General features: G+C 46.7%; 2 protein-coding genes across 4 annotated transcripts in view; one reads left to right on the plus strand and one right to left on the minus strand.

The window, feature by feature from the left end:
* Positions 1–15: 15 nt before the first annotated feature.
* On the plus strand, positions 16–13317 carry hmgxb3 (HMG box domain containing 3). The gene is made up of 20 exons (XM_036970479.1): positions 16–211; positions 2451–2625; positions 4000–4174; positions 4292–4816; positions 4946–5053; positions 5229–5360; positions 5526–5806; positions 6027–6139; positions 6242–6322; positions 6493–6575; positions 6669–6770; positions 6973–7119; positions 7360–7688; positions 8546–8805; positions 8909–9093; positions 10263–10482; positions 10659–10792; positions 10899–11018; positions 11236–11445; positions 11672–13317. The coding sequence occupies exons 2-20, from the start codon at positions 2474–2476 to the stop codon at positions 12275–12277; spliced, it is 3963 nt and encodes a 1320-aa protein (XP_036826374.1). The 5' UTR covers positions 16–211; positions 2451–2473; the 3' UTR covers positions 12278–13317.
* Positions 13318–13560: 243 nt separating this feature from the next.
* Positions 13561–15566, minus strand: part of LOC110504828 (macrophage colony-stimulating factor 1 receptor 1) — a 28493-nt gene continuing 26487 nt past the window's right edge. For 2 of the 3 annotated variants that reach the window (XM_021583663.2, XM_021583661.2), the window contains exon 22: positions 13561–15468. In XM_021583663.2, the coding sequence (XP_021439338.2) occupies positions 15304–15468 (165 nt within the window). In that variant the 3' untranslated portion in view covers positions 13561–15303. The remainder of the gene's footprint in view (positions 15469–15566) is intronic. The other variant, XM_021583662.2, reaches the window with a different exon arrangement.

Here is a 15566-nt window from a genome sequence, read left to right on the forward strand (position 1 = left end):
TTGACAACCATAACAACACAGCGCCATGTTTGCTGCAAGACTAGGACAAATCGAGTGCTTTGAGGCCCTTAGATTAAAAACGAAGTAGCCCAGTTTAAGGCAAAATATAGAGAAATATACTTATTCTAGGCAATGTGAGCGATGCAGTTCAGTTTCAGCGTCGCTTGAAGCCATCTCAGATCTAGTTTGAGAGTTCTTCAGGGCAACAGAGGTAAGGGTTCAACAAGGAGGCTTCTCATTGGATAATTCGCCAAATCAGTATTAGGATACACGAATTATCAGAGAATGTCATGGGAGGGAGAGTAATTAGAAAGTTGTATCCGCTGTGTTGTTGTTTTCCGTACTTTATTTGCAACTTTTGTATGTTTGCATTTAACTCTACTTCACGGTCGTTTCCCGGGAATGTCCATAGTCACATTTTTCCCCACGTGCACTGCAGTGGCGGTCGGTGCCTTAAATTGAGGGAGCACGATTCTTATTTTTTTATGAGCATGGCTTTATTTATATTACAGCATATTGGATGACTGTCAATCATATTCCATTCACCCAGTTCAATGTGACATCAGTTTAGGCTACTACATGATACAAACATTTTCCGTATATCCATCATGACGTTGCTACAACCAAGCCTATCAATGGAAGTTCACAACATAAGTACACACAGGTCGAGAGAAATGTACTAATTGAGGGTGTAATTCACAGGAGGCTGGTGGAACCTTAATTTGCGAGGGCAGGCACATAGTAATGGCTGGAATTGAATTAAATGGTTCCATGTGTTTGATACCATTCCATTTACTCCATTCAAGGCATTATGAGCTGACCTGCCCTCAGCAGCCTCCTGTGGTGTAATCATTAGTCCAACAGTTGTAAACGAGAGTTTCTAATGGACAAATTCAGGTATGTTTAGTTCCGTTTGCTTCCGTTTTCAACAGTATCGGCAGAATGAAGACCCCATGAGTACACGTAAACACTGTTCACTTTCATAGCAGCCACGTTGTATTCATTCTCGCATCTACGCACCGTCCTCATGTTTTCCCTTCGCTTGTGGACTTCTATGCACAACACATCATCTGTATGTGACCAGCCGAAAAAACCTTTCCTAACCAAACCATATCATAATGGCTACACAGTCTACATCGTTGTCACCATATTAAAGTAATATCATAATCAACATAGCTAATAGAACTAGTGTTAAGTGTTAAGTGTTAATAAACCCGCAACAATCATGCAGTAACGTCAGTAAGAAGTTTAGCAGTTACACCGGCCGGCCCCGATGGCAATAAATTAGTCAAACCAAAAGCTTACCTTGACTTGGAAGAGTTCCCGTTTTGTGTTGGATAGCCATAGCCAGCTAGCTAACATAGGATTGAGCTGGTGTTTGAGTAGGCTAAACTAGCTAGCTGCATTCGCTAGCTAAGAAAGTGAAAAGAATGATGAAATATCTCTCTCTTTCTCTTGCTTCTCCTTCATTTTTGAAGAAATTGGTTCAAAGCTGTTCAACTATTGTCTTTCTCTCTCTCTGAGTGAACTACTCACCACGTTTTATGCACTAGGTGGACAATGTGTCAGTTCATGCTGCAAGAGCTCTGATAGGTTGGAAGATGTCCTACAGAAGTTGTTATAATTACTGTATAACTTTTATAGAAGGTGGTGAGAACCATGACCCTCCTAGGTTTTGTATTGTCAATGTACTCAGAGGAGGATGGAAGCTATCTGTCCTCCAGTTACACCATGGTGTTACCCTACAGAGTACTGTTGAGGCTACTGTAGACCTTCATTGCGAAACAGTGTGTTTTAATCAATTATTTGGTGACGTGAATATATTTAGTATAGTTTTATTTAAAAAGGATAACTTTGTTTAATGTTTTACTATTTTAATGAAATTCACTGAGGAGGATGTTCCTCCCCTTCCTCGTCTGAGGAGCCTCCACTGGTGCACTGTCAGGCAGGTAGTCTGCTGTTGTCTTCTGTCAGCTCTTCCTTGTTTCAATGTTGCCAATAGTTGCGATTGAGTTTGCACAGCTGCTAGGGCCTTTTATTTCTTGTTTTGAAGGCCATACATTTATCTACATTGCCATAACATAATTGTGATATATTTTTTTATTTAACCTTTATTTAACTAGGCAAGTCAGTTAAGAACAAATTCCTATTTACATTGATGGCCTAGGAACAGTGGGTTAACTGCCTTGTTCAGGGGCAGAACAACAGATTTTTTTGTCAGCTCGGGGATTCGATCTAGCAACCTAGGGTTACTGGCCCAACGCTCCAACCACTAGGCCACCTGCCTAATGGTAGCCTACATGTTATACTTTCCTTATCATGATGGTGCTCGATGTATTAATAAACAATGTACATAGCTCCTGTAGCCCTAATACCTATCCCCTTGTCATTATTTGTTCTGTTTCACATGGACACAAAATAAATGAATCAGTGTTACTGAACCTCCCCAGGCTCTCCTCGGTTCCCTTTAGCCATGGAGACCATAGAGGTGTATGAGGAGACTGATCGGAGGATGACGGAGGAGGTGGAGAGCTGCTACACCCTGATGGAGGTCACCTCTCCCAAGAAGAGGAAGAAGAACAAGGCTCAGCAGGGGGAGATCATGGAGAAACCCAAGAAACCCAGGTAGTCTACCTACTGCTCCCAGACAATCAAACACCAACGCCTCCTATCAATGCAGATGGGTCGTATTTAATATCCACCCCGAAAACACTTTTCCACTGGCGACAATGCTCAAGGTCCTTGAATATCTTTGGAATCAGTGATGACATAAAACTGAGGGACACACATTGTACAAGTAAAAAATAGCCTTCTTTGTTTTTATTGATCTATACAATATATTAAATATGTTTTTTTCACTGTCTAGCATTCAAAATAATAGAAGCACTACATGGCCAAAAGTATCTAAGTGGAAGCCTGCACGTCAAACATCTAATTCCAAAATCATGGGCATTAATATGGAGTTGGTCCCTCCCTTTGCTGCTATAACAGCCTCCACTCTTCTGGGAAAACGTTGCACTAGATGTTGGAACATTGCTGCAGGGATTTGCTTTCATTCAACAGAATCATCTAGAATGTCATTGTATGCTGTAGCGTTAAGATTTCCCTTCACTGGAGCTAAGGGGCCTAGCCCGAACAATGAAAAACAGCCCCAGACCATTCTTTTTCCTCTACCAAACTTTACAGTTGGCACTATGCATTGGGGCAGGTAGCGTTCTCCTGACATCCGCCAAAACTATGCACTCAGCAGTCCCATTCTGTGAGCTTGTGAGGCCTCACACTTTGCGGCTGAGCCGTTGTTGCTCCTAGGTGTTTCCACTTCACAATACCAGCACTTACAGTTGACCGGAGCAGCTCTAGCAGGGCCCGAAATTTGACATTCTGACTAGTTGGAAGGCTGGCATCCTATGACGGTGCCACGTTGAAAGCCACTGAGCTCTTCAGTACGGGGCATTCTACTTCCAATGTATGTCTATGGAGATTGCATGGATGTGTGCTCAATTTATACACATGTCAGCAATGGGTGTGGCTGAAATAGCAGAATCCACTCATTTGAAGGGATTCCACATACCTTTGGCCATGTAGTGTATCTCTAAATCCCCAAGACATGTTACTACACCTCTACACCAATGGGACAAGCCAATTTGCCCCCAGTATTTTCTACAATGCATACAAAGAGATGTGTTTCAGTATAAAGGACTTACATATGTTTTCTTATTAAATAACAGTTCAATTAAACAGGACATGTATTATTTGTCATGTGTTTGTCATTGTAAAGGTTTTTAAACGTGGTGCCAAAGTTGAGTGAAGGCATTTACCACCGCAATTCAAGAATTACCCAGATGACATACTATTTTCACACTGACTTGAGTGCACTTCATTTGGATTGCCTGGATAGGCGGAGAAAGCTAAACCAAGTGACCCAATCTTTGTGTTGAGTTGACTGCTGTATGAGTCAAGATGACATATATTCATCACGTTTTGATCTCTCAACTCCAGATCAGCCTACCTGCTGTACTACTTTGATGTGCATCAGACCATGCAGCAGGAGTTCCCCAGCCTGCCCCAGTCTGAGATCAACAAGAGGATCAGTGTGAGCTGGAAGAGGCTCAATGTGGCAGACAAGGGCTACTACCTGGAGAAGGCCAAGCTGGAGAAGGAAGGGACGGACACGGTACGGTTACCTCATATTTCCACCAGTGTGTCTGTTATCTAAGATCATGTGGTCAGGAGAAACTCCTAGCCCTAGTCATAATGATTACACTATTCCATCTCTCTGTATCCTCCATAGTCATCTATGGGCCCTTCCCAGGAGCTCCCAGGCTTCCGTAGGATCCTCCCCAGGGCAAACTACGTCCTCCTGCCCAAGGGGGCCATGTCAGACGACAGGACAGGCTCCCAGCTGGAGGTGTGTATGGAGGGGCTGGACTCTCCCGTGGGGGAAGGGGTGATGCCCTCCCTGTCCCTTGGTTCCCCCCAGTACCCTCCCTTGGTGCTGGGCTGCGAGGTGGAGCTGTCGCAGCAGTGCATCGCCATCGAGGGCCTGACAGACGAAAAGGCTGTGACCCTGACACACTCCGGGGCCCTGCAGGGGGTCCTCTCCTCATCGTATCACTCCTCTTCCTCAGTCTCTGCCGCCCACGAATCCCACAATGCACCTCACCTGGCGTCAGCCGGTCTGCTGCTCAAGGAGGAGGAGCCCAGGGTGGTGGGCGGGGGCTATAGTGTCATTGGAATGGCGACTGACGGGAGGCGTGTGGGCGGGACGTCGGTGCAGCACGTGAAAACAGAGCTGGTCACCATCATACCCAATCAGGTTAGTTAGCAACGACACAGGGAGTTGGCTTACCTTACTGCTGATCATTCAACAGTCTAGGGTTACTATTCATTTGCCTTCTCTGTTTGTTGAATGCAGTAATGGTAGATAAAACGCTTGTTTCCCCAGGATCTGATGGAGCACAGGACGTTGCCAGGAGCCAGCTCTGTAGCCTCTGTTGTCATGGTACCTGTAGGAGCTAGGGTGATACAGGACACTAATCCCTCATACAAACTGGTAAAACTACTCAGACTGATTTTCTTCCACTGCATCAATTTACCGTTATCCAATTTTCTTTGATTAGATCATCAAGCAATATATTACAGTAGTGTATTATATACTCACATGTCATTTGACCAGACAGACATTCTCTGTAACTAGCAGATTCTTACTAAAGCATCTTTGTCGCTAGTCGAATAAATACACCAGAAGAGGCCGGGGCAGCTGTCAGACAGCGGGCTGCTCCTTTGTCTACGTGACCCGTCACAAACCACCCTTCTGTCCTGATTGTGGCAACCACCTGGGGGGCAAGTGGGTGCCCGCTGTAAGTCTACACATTCCCTGGCTTAAACATCTCTTCCATCATAATATGAATGTTGAAGTAAAGATGACATTTTATTGGTTGGAAAATACACTTAACAGTTTATTGGTTGAGTCGTACACTTCACAGTTCCGAGGTATGACAAACTTTCCACGTTTTACGTCTCAGGCGGTAAAGACTCCAGGTGCTGCTGCTTCATTCAAGACTTATGCCCAGAAACCACCCAAAAACCCTGGGTACCCCCCTAAGACTGGTGTGCCTCCCTCTGATGATCAGAACAGTAAGGTGTCTGGATGGAGGAAGGGAGGGAGAGGACCGCGGGAGCCCAGAGGACAAGGGCAGCAGCGTGCAGTTACACCAGGACCACCACTAGAGGGAGGTAGAGACAACAGCCAGGGAGTCATACAGCCTGCTCCAGCGATGTCAGGGACACAGACAACTACTATGATGTGAGCATCTAGTTTTTTTATTTTTATTTTACCATTATTTAACTAGGCAAGTCAGTTAAGAACAAGTTCTTATTTTCAATGACGGCCTAGGAACAGTGGGTTAACTGCCTGTTCAGGGGCAGAACGACAGATTTGATTTAATTTAGCCCTTCTTTTATGGTTTATAATTTAATGGTCACATTAAGAAACCATTTTTCAATCAAGCCCTGTCTTTGAGCAGAGCTTTGGTTGGAACACCTGTGACTGGTGCCAGGGTCAAAGTACAGGAAAGGAGCAGTGTGGTTGGTCAAAAGCGACCTGTGAGAGCCATCCTCCCAGCCCCATTCAACACAGGTGGGCACTGCTGTGGACAGATACAAAAACCTTATTTCAGGTCAGTCTGTTAAGATGAATGCTGTCTGGGGTGTAAACACACATTTGTCTGTCTGAAACTAGGCCGGGCCTTAGTCCAGTGGATTACTGTCCCTCCTCATAAAGGCAAAGTTGAGGAGACCAACTGCAGCAAATCAACCACAGGTATGATATACACATGTACCTATATAATATGTTTTAATGATAAAATGGTTACCCAAGCCAAGCTAAAGGTACTCGTTTTCAAAGTGGTTACTTTGATCTAAGGGAAGTGACACTAGTTGTTTCTGAGGTAACCAAACGTGTTTGATGTGGTGATTGTGTTTGGACCACAGAGCTCAGTGAGATGATCGCAGGTTTGAAGCCTAACACTCTGAAACAGCTCGGCCAGATCGTGACAACAACACCTCTGGAACAGGTACGCACAAACTCACAGTGACACACACACACTGCTGAACCATGCTGATTATGTGTTTGTCTCCAGGTTTCTCAGTGTTGTTTTGTCCTATAGACTCTCCCTACTCCTGTGGACAGAAGCCAGTATATTGTAACTGATAAAGTAGGGAAGATCCTATCAGTGGTTCCTCTCAAACAGAACTCTACCTCCACACTGGTTAGTGGCACCTTTTTAACTACATTTTGGGGAGCATACGCCATCCACACACATCCTCTAGCAGGCTCAGTGTAGTCTGTATAACTGTATGTCGTGTGTGTGTGTGTGTGTGTGTGTGTGTGTGTGTGTGTGTGTGTGTGTGTGTGTGTGTGTGTGTGTGTGTGTGTGTGTGTGTGTGTGTGTGTGTGTGTGTGTGTGTCAGGACCTGGGTCTGTCTACGGCGCGGGGCAGGGGTCGCTGTAAGAACCCGTCATGTGGCTATGTTTATAAGAACAGACACAAGCCTGCGGAGTGCCCCTGCTGTGGCTTGGAGCTGTCCAGGAAGAACGCCAAGGGCTCCAAGGCACAGGTCAGTCTGGAGAGAATCCCACTATGAGTGTGTCTGAAATGGCACCCTATCGGGCTCTGGTCAAGAATAGTGCACTTTATAGGGAATTGGGTGCCATTTAGGATGTGGTCTATGTTTTGGTGTTGTTGTATTTCTCTCTGTGTCTGTCTGAATTCTTTCTCATCTCTCTGTTCTCATCCTCCAACCCTCTCTCTGTTATTTTTCCTCATCCTATCACCCTCCTCTCTCTCACTCACTCAGGGTGGTTCAGTAGCTCTGTTAGACCCGTACCGGACCCTGTCCCCAGCCCAGAGGGAGCTTCAGCGCCAGTCCACCCTGCAGCTGCTGCGCCAGGCCCTGCAGATCTCTGAGAGTGAGGCTGAGCTCCATGACACCCTGGCCCTCATCCAGGAACTCAACTCTACCCAGGTGGTCCTCACCACGACCACCACCCAGGCCGGGGACCAGGTGTTAGGGGAAGGCGGGGGCCTGGGGGAGGTGCAGGTCCAGTCAGGCTGGCCGCGGTTCTATGAGTCTGCAGCCACACACTGTGCTCTGTGTCACTACCCGCTATTCAAGGGAGGACAGAGGTGAGAAAAGATTTGTTTGTGTAGTTTTGGGTTTATTATGGCTCAGTTGTTGGATGTTTCTGGTGCTCAGTGGTTGGATGTTTCTGGTGCTCAGTGGTTGGATGTTTCTGGTGCTCAGTGGTTGGATGTTTCTGGTGCTCAGTGGTTGGATGTTTCTGGTGCTCAGTGGTTGGATGTTTCTGGTGCTCAGTGGTTGGATGTTTCTGGTGCTCAGTGGTTGGATGTTTCTGGTGCTCAGTGGTTGGATGTTTCTGGTGCACAGTGGTTGGATGTTTCTGGTGCTCAGTGGTTGGATGTTTCTGGTGCTCAGTGGTTGGATGTTTCTGGTGCTCAGTGGTTGGATGTTTCTGGTGCTCAGTGGTTGGATGTTTCTGGTGCTCAGTGGTTGGATGTTTCTGGTGCTCAGTGGTTGGATGTTTCTGGTGCTCAGTGATTGGATGTTTCTGGTGCTCAGTGGTTGGATGTTTCTGGTGCTCAGTGGTTGGATGTTTCTGGTGCTCAGTGGTTGGATGTTTCTGGTGCACAGTGGTTGGATGTTTCTGGTGCTCAGTGGTTGGATGTTTCTGGTACTCAGTGGTTGGATGTTTCTGGTACTCAGTGGTTGGATGTTTCTGGTGCTCAGTGGTTGGATGTTTCTGGTGCTCAGTGGTTGGATGTTTCTGGTACTCAGTGGTTGGATGTTTCTGGTGCTCAGTGGTTGGATGTTTCTGGTGCTCAGTGGTTGGATGTTTCTGGTGCTCAGTGGTTGGATGTTTCTGGTGCTCAGGGGTTGGACATTTCTGGACATTTTTCATATTTCATAGTGTGGTTTCAGGAAAGGTCTCTCTATCATTTCTCTCTGGTGTTTTGTACCATAGTTCTTTAGCAGGGCAGGAGGACTGCTGGCTGTTGACTGACTCTCTGATCCAGACAGCCTCTCTCCAGCTGAAGGTGTGTCTCAACCCCCAGTGTCTGGCCCTGCACAGCTTCACCGACCTCCACCCAGGTCTGTTCAATGTTGGCAACAGGTTGCTGGTGAGTCTGGACCTGTTCTTTAAGATCCGGAGTCAGATCAGACTGGGCCGGCATCCTAACCAGATAGTCAGGACCATCCTGGACCACATCCACAACCACGCTGGTAAGACTTTCTTGGAGCAACATACGGTTCAGAGGGTTTTCAACAGAGTTCTGTTCATGTCTCTAATATCTTTCCCCCCCCCCCCCCCCCCCATATCAATCAGTCCACACTCTGAGTCCTGAGGAGTTGGCCCATGTCCAGGAGCTGCTGGTTAGTGGCTACTGGGCCTTTGAGTGTCTGACCGTAAGGGACTACAACGACATGATCTGTGGTGTGTGTGGCATCGCCCCCAAGATGGAGATCGCCCAGCGGTACACACACAACGTGCTGGAGCTTAGGAATGTGGAGGTGAGAGAGACTGAGGAGACGGGAGGTCAGGGGGAGACTGAGGAGACGGGAGGTCAGGGGGAGACTGAGGAGACGGGAGGTCAGGGGGAGACTGAGGAGACGGGAGGTCAGGGGGAGACTGAGGAGACGGGAGGTCAGGGGGAGACTGAGGAGACGGGTGGTCAGGGGGAGACTGAGGAGACGGGAGGTCAGGGAGAGACTGGGGAGACGGGAGGTCAGGGAGAGACTGGGGAGACGGGAGGTCAGGGAGAGACTGGGGAGACGGGAGGTCAGGGAGAGACTGGGGAGACGGGAGGTCAGGGAGAGACTGGGGAGACGGGAGGTCAGGGAGAGACTGGGGAGATGGGAGGTCAGGGAGAGACTGGGGAGACGGGAGGTCAGGGAGAGACTGGGGAGACGGGAGGTCAGGGAGAGACTGGGGAGATGGGAGGTCAGGGAGAGACTGGGGAGACGGAAGGTCAGGGAGAGACTGGGGAGATGGGAGGTCAGGGAGAGACTGGGGAGACGGGAGGTCAGGGAGAGACTGGGGAGACGGGAGGTCAGGGAGAGACTGGGGAGATGGGAGGTCAGGGAGAGACTGGGGAGATGGGAGGTCAGGGAGAGACTGGGGAGACGGGAGGTCAGGGAGAGACTGGGGAGACGGGAGGTCAGGGAGAGACTGGGGAGACGGGAGGTCAGGGAGAGACTGGGGAGACGGGAGGTCAGGGAGAGACTGGGGAGACGGGAGGTCAGGGAGAGACTGGGGAGACGGGAGGTCAGGGAGAGACTGGGGAGACGGGAGGTCAGGGAGAGACTGGGGAGACGGGAGGTCAGGGGGAGACTGAGGAGACGGGAGGTCAGGGAGAGACTGGGGAGATGGGAGGTCAGGGAGAGACTGGGGAGACGGGAGGTCAGGGAGAGACTGGGGAGACGGGAGGTCAGGGAGAGACTGAGGAGACGGGAGGTCAGGGAGAGACTGGGGAGACGGGAGGTCAGGGAGAGACTGGGGAGATGGGAGGTCAGGGAGAGACTGTAAAGAGCCACAGATCCAAACAGTCAAAATAGAGAATTAAAGATGATTTTCTTTACTTAATTTGTTTTAGCCTGCCTGATTCCAGGACAGTCAAGCTGTCTGGTGTGCATAGTGTTGTAGTCATGTTGATACCTGTGTCTCGCTCTCCCTCCTGTAGTTTACGTGGCCAGACTTCGGGGCTCCAGACAAGGTGCATGTGGATGACTTCTGGCTGACCATGGAGAGTGAGGCCATCGAGCAGGCAGCGTTCCCCTGCAGCGTCCCCATCACCCGGGTCGACGCCTCCATCATCGCCCCCTTCATCCCACCACTAATGAGGAGCTCCACTGTCATCAACACAGAGAAGGACAAGGCCCTGCTCCTCACACAGCACACAGGTAGGAAGTCACTCTCAGGGATGGGGAATAAGCCAATCACTGGAAGGATAAACATCATTCTCAAGTCTTTCAGAGATTTCATTGATCATTACTTGTTCATGCCCTGTTTATCAATAATAAATCAAAATGTTAGTGTGTACAATTCTAGTGCGTGTGTGTGTGTGTGTGTTTTCCAGGTGACCCATCTGTTCTGGTGCGTCTGATCCACGAGGGCCAACTCAGACCGGACCGAATGGATGAGCACAGTGCAGAGGAGCTCAAAGCCATACTGGAATGCTGTGGCGAGATCACTGCACCAGAGAGCAACAAGGTGTAGATCAACGCTGTGTGTCTGTGATATCTCTATGTATGTATATTTCTGGTTTGATTGTGTGTGTTTAGGAGATTGACACATGTCTTTTCTCTCTCTCTGTCAGGATGAGTTGCTGGTCTCTCTGATCTCCCTGTGTACGTGTGTTCAGAACGGCCTCTCCACGGCCCCCCAGCCCCCTCCACACCTCACAGCAGGCAAGCTGTCCAAGATCTGCCCCCATCAGGTAACCGCACACATCTCACCCATCAATGTCAATCAATCAGTCGTCCACCAGAATCCATTCAACTATTACTCTGTCAATCAAGCATTTAGTCTGTCAGTCTATGAAAAATGATAGGTTAGCCAATCAGGCCTCACACAATAACAACATCTATTGACCAATAAAAACATAATGAGAACCAGACAGATGATAGAAGACTACTTTTCCCATACTCCTCCAGGTGGTGTGTGGTTCCAAGTACCTGGTGAAGGGTGAGACGGCACGCGACCACGTGGACCTGCTGGTGTCCTCCCGGTATTGGCCTCCCGTCTACGTTACCGACTCTGCCCGCCAGGTGGCGCTGTGTACAGACGTGCAGTACCCTGAGCTGGCCTCCACCATGTGGGGCAGGAACCAGGGCTGCTTCTCTGATCCCATGGACAAACCAGAGGTAGGCCCTCACACTGGGCATGGAAAGGACTTAGTTATTAACGTCTGATTATTGTACTAGGAGGGAAACCGAGGTCAAATCAGGATGGTGTCGGAAGGTTTTTTAACCTGTAATATGCTGATATGACAATACAATTTGAAGAATGAATTGGTCTCTATTTACATAATAGATAAACTAGGTACTGTGGATGTTATTATTGTTTATCTCACCTCTCTCTCTCCATCAGTTTGTGTCGTGTGCTGAGCTACAGGACCAGCCTTACTGTGCTGACCTGTCCTCCGTGGTGGAGAACCCCCAGGTCCACCCTGTCACCAAGTCCTCTTCCCGCTGGATAGTGCATCCTGCTGGGCCTACAGATGGCCAGGAGCCCCCCTGTCTGGACCACCACTCAATGGGGCTCTGCAATGAGCTGGAACCTTACTGCAGTCTGGTACAAGACCTGGAGAGAGACAACGAGAAAGAAGAGGACGAAGGGAAGGAGGAGAAGAAGGATGGGTTCAAGGTTGAAGCCGAGGTGACAGAAGGGTCAGAGGTCACTGAGGAGGAATGTTCTGAGGGTTTGGTGACATCATTGCGGCGGAGACCTTTGGCCTTTGACAACACGGCCTACTACTACCTGTACAACCGTCTGCAGGACTTCCTGTCCAGCCGGGAGGTGGTGGACCAGCAGATCAGCACAGTGCTGAAGGCCTGCCAGCCTGGGGAGGTGGTGATCAGGGATGCCCTCTACAGGCTGGGGGTGGCACAGATCAACACAGAGGAAGGGGAGGAGGGGGAAGGAGACGGGGGGGTGGAGGGAGACACTGGGTATGAGGAGGTAGTGGTTCTCTGAGAGTGACAGACTGTGGCTTTTTGGAGACTTATTTTGTGCTGTGACCCAACAAGTAAACAAACCAATATAACTTTCTGACGTTGGGGGATAATGTTTAATATTATGGACATGTGGCCCATATTATTATGAGGTAGTCCTTTTTTTAGAAAGAAGGCTATTTATATACATATATAATATATATGGAGATATCTGGTTCAGAAAAGCTAGCGTGTAGTGGGGAGGCTGGTAGTCCTTGAATGTACTGTGCAAAAATATGCTTTGAGTGTTTCCAAAGAAACAGAGGTGTTGCTGCTAACCAGACAGATAGTCTGTAACTTATCAGTCCAGCAGAGACTTTGTTGCTGGTTTGAAATGAAAGAATGGCACTTTGTTTTCTTTGTGAGAGGAGCAGAACCAGTGAAGAGTGTAAAAACGTGACTGTTACTAACTGCTCTCTGCTTTACTTTGACTGAAGGAAAGTTCACACAGTTTTAGAATAGATAACAACGTTTAAAAACATTGTTTATGTTGACTAACTTCATTGTTGGAGTGCATCATGTTCTTTCTAGAAGTATAATAATAATTATGATTATTTAATAACTGTATTTAATGAGTCCTCGTGCTTTCTCATCCTCAGTAAGACCTTTCACACTGTTCTATGCTATCTTCTGGTACCTCACTCGTTGCCCTTTGGGCTGAAATGTATTCAAGGTAAACAACCTTTCACATCTGCCTCATGGGCTGATGGAATCTGTAGTTCTTGTGGCCTTTGATTGGGTTTTTGACCACGGGAGACTCTTGCCTGAGCTCCTATTGGAGGGGTGGCTCTGAATGTCAGGACTGTTCTATCATCTACTCTCAGCTGCTTGAATGGAATCTAAAGAAGACAATGATTGACTTGATGATGTAACTGTGATGGACATAGTTATTACAGTTTGCGGATGGAACTTGATACCCACTCAAGGGGTATGAAAATATATGGTGACGGTAGACATTTCTGAATAATTTTGCTTAAGGAATTATAAATAAAGCAAATAAAGTATTTCCTAATGTTGAATCAAGTTTCTGTGGGATTGTTACTTCCTATTTAGGTGGTCTGGTATTGCTCAACCTCCCATGAGAACAGGGAATGAAACTTCAGAAGATTGCAGAGAAGGCATTTTCATCTGAAACGGGAACTGAGGTAAAGAAATCACTGAAATGTAGATTTTTGTTCACTGTCGTATGACGTACTATGGAGTAGGCTGAAATGTTGTTGAAACAAGTCCACAGGGAAATATAATGTATATCCAAGGGAAGCGAGACATCTTTATTTAAGTTTATTTTTTTTGTGCATATTGTCTGAATATAATTACACTCCTTCCAAGACAGTACAGTGATTTGGTTAGCAAACAACAAAGGATTTAATGACAAAGAATCTGTTTTTGGCTTTCAAGCAGTATAGTGAAAATAAACATTTATTAATTTACATTACACCATACATACACTACCTAGAAATCTCTTACTTTTCTCTCATTTCCACTGCAACAGTATTCAGAATAGCTGCTAACAATCCAAGTAACTGTTATCGGACTTATAGTTGACATATAGACTTTAACTGACTTATAGCTTTTATCTGACATCGTGGTAATTACAGTAGGCAGTATTAGCTGAATGCTACATTCAAAACAATGAAGCCATTTTTTTGTGCCATAATTCACACGTTTTATCATACTGATGATGAACATCAAAATATTGAGCGGTATAGATATCACAGGGGGTCTGTGGCACCTTAATTGGTAAGGACAGGCTTGTGGTAATGGCTGGAGCAGAATAAGTGGAATGGTATCAAATAAATCAATCACATTTATTTATGAAGCCCTTCTTACATCAGCCGATGTCACAAAGTGCTATACAGAAACCCAGACTAAAACCCCAAACAGCAAGCAATGCAGATGTAGAAGTACGGTGGCTAGGAAAAACTCCCTAGAAAGGCAGGAACCTGGGAAGAAACCTAGAGAGGAACCAGGCTCTGAGCCAGTCCTCTTCTGGCTGTGCCGGGTGGCGATTATAACAGTACATGGCCATCAAACACATGTTTGTATTGTCCATACTTGGATCCACATTTTTACCTTCCTTTCATCCTGATCGTTCCCTACCATAGCATATAATGTTACATCATGTCTCTCTCTCTATCCCAACTCTCCCCGAGACACCCACAGAGAGTGGGGTCACAGCCTTGATCAGCCATTATTAATGACGTCCCTGAAGCAATTGGGGTACAGCAACCGATTTTTCACCTTGAGGGATTTGAACCAGTGACCTTTCAATTACTGGCCCAACATATATAGGCAAACATTCGAAAATCTGCACTGTTTGCTACTGTTTTGTTGCTGCCTCTGAAAACTGCATATAGCATGTTAAAAAAAGCTTGTTCAACAATGTGGAAGTGAACCCGCTGACAAACGTGAATTAAAACACCACAGCAGCATTCTTGTCTACAACTAAGAAATCAACAATCTCACCATAGTGGCAACAAAACAATATGTACGAACAGAGGACATAGCTAGAAGGCTGTGGACAGAACAGTCTGTTCAATCTCACCATAGTGCCAACAGCACAGTATGTACGAACAGAGGAAATAACTAGAAGCCTGTGGACAGAACAGTATGTTCAGGGTAGGTCCATCATTGGTGCATAGACTTAAAAGAGAACATCTCAAACCATAGAAGAAGAAAAAGTAATTAATGAACATACAATAAGGCATTACATATATTAAGTACATAACTAAGGCACTATCTGTGATTAGATCAATTATCTCCTGCGTAAGACATGGTATCTCAAGTCACAGTATATAGCAAGTCACATTACTTTTTCAGCTGCCTGTATATCTACAAGCCAAAAGAGAACTTAAAAATTGCTTTTCAGGCATTCATTGCTTTATGAAAATATCCCAATTCCATTTCTATGGATATACGCTCCTAGAATGATTCTACAGTGAGCAGAAGATAGAATGAATGAAGAATTTCAGATCAGAATGTGGATAGTTTGATGATGCCAGGGAGTTTTTAGCAGAACTGATAGTTATTGGTCTTCATCAGAGGTTGCTCCTCCTCTTCATGTTCACAGGACTGGTCACAGGAGCCATCACAAAACTTTGTCTTGTCGTCATCATCATCACACGGCTCCAACTCCTCAATCACCATGTCCTGTTGCTGGATGTTCTGGTACTGCTGGGAGAGGAGAACACCTAGAAGTTAGGGTACTGCTATCTTCAGATAATGCTTTAGTATTGTCAATCCAGTTTGACAATGGAAGATGTTTTATGTTC

The sequence above is a fragment of the Oncorhynchus mykiss genome, chromosome 31 (genome assembly GCF_013265735.2).
Source record: "Oncorhynchus mykiss isolate Arlee chromosome 31, USDA_OmykA_1.1, whole genome shotgun sequence".
NCBI classification, from domain to species: domain Eukaryota; kingdom Metazoa; phylum Chordata; class Actinopteri; order Salmoniformes; family Salmonidae; genus Oncorhynchus; species Oncorhynchus mykiss.

What these genes read in the sequence shown, in the direction of transcription:
- hmgxb3 (XM_036970479.1), top strand. Translation starts at nt 2,474, where the DNA reads ATGGAGACCATAGAGGTGTATGAGGAGACTGATCGGAGGATGACGGAG. An exon ending in CTGCAGCAAATCAACCACAG is followed by an intron (nt 6,323 to 6,492) that starts GTATGATATACA and finishes TTTGGACCACAG; the next exon opens with AGCTCAGTGAGATGATCGCA. An exon ending in CAACAACACCTCTGGAACAG is followed by an intron (nt 6,576 to 6,668) that starts GTACGCACAAAC and finishes TTTGTCCTATAG; the next exon opens with ACTCTCCCTACTCCTGTGGA.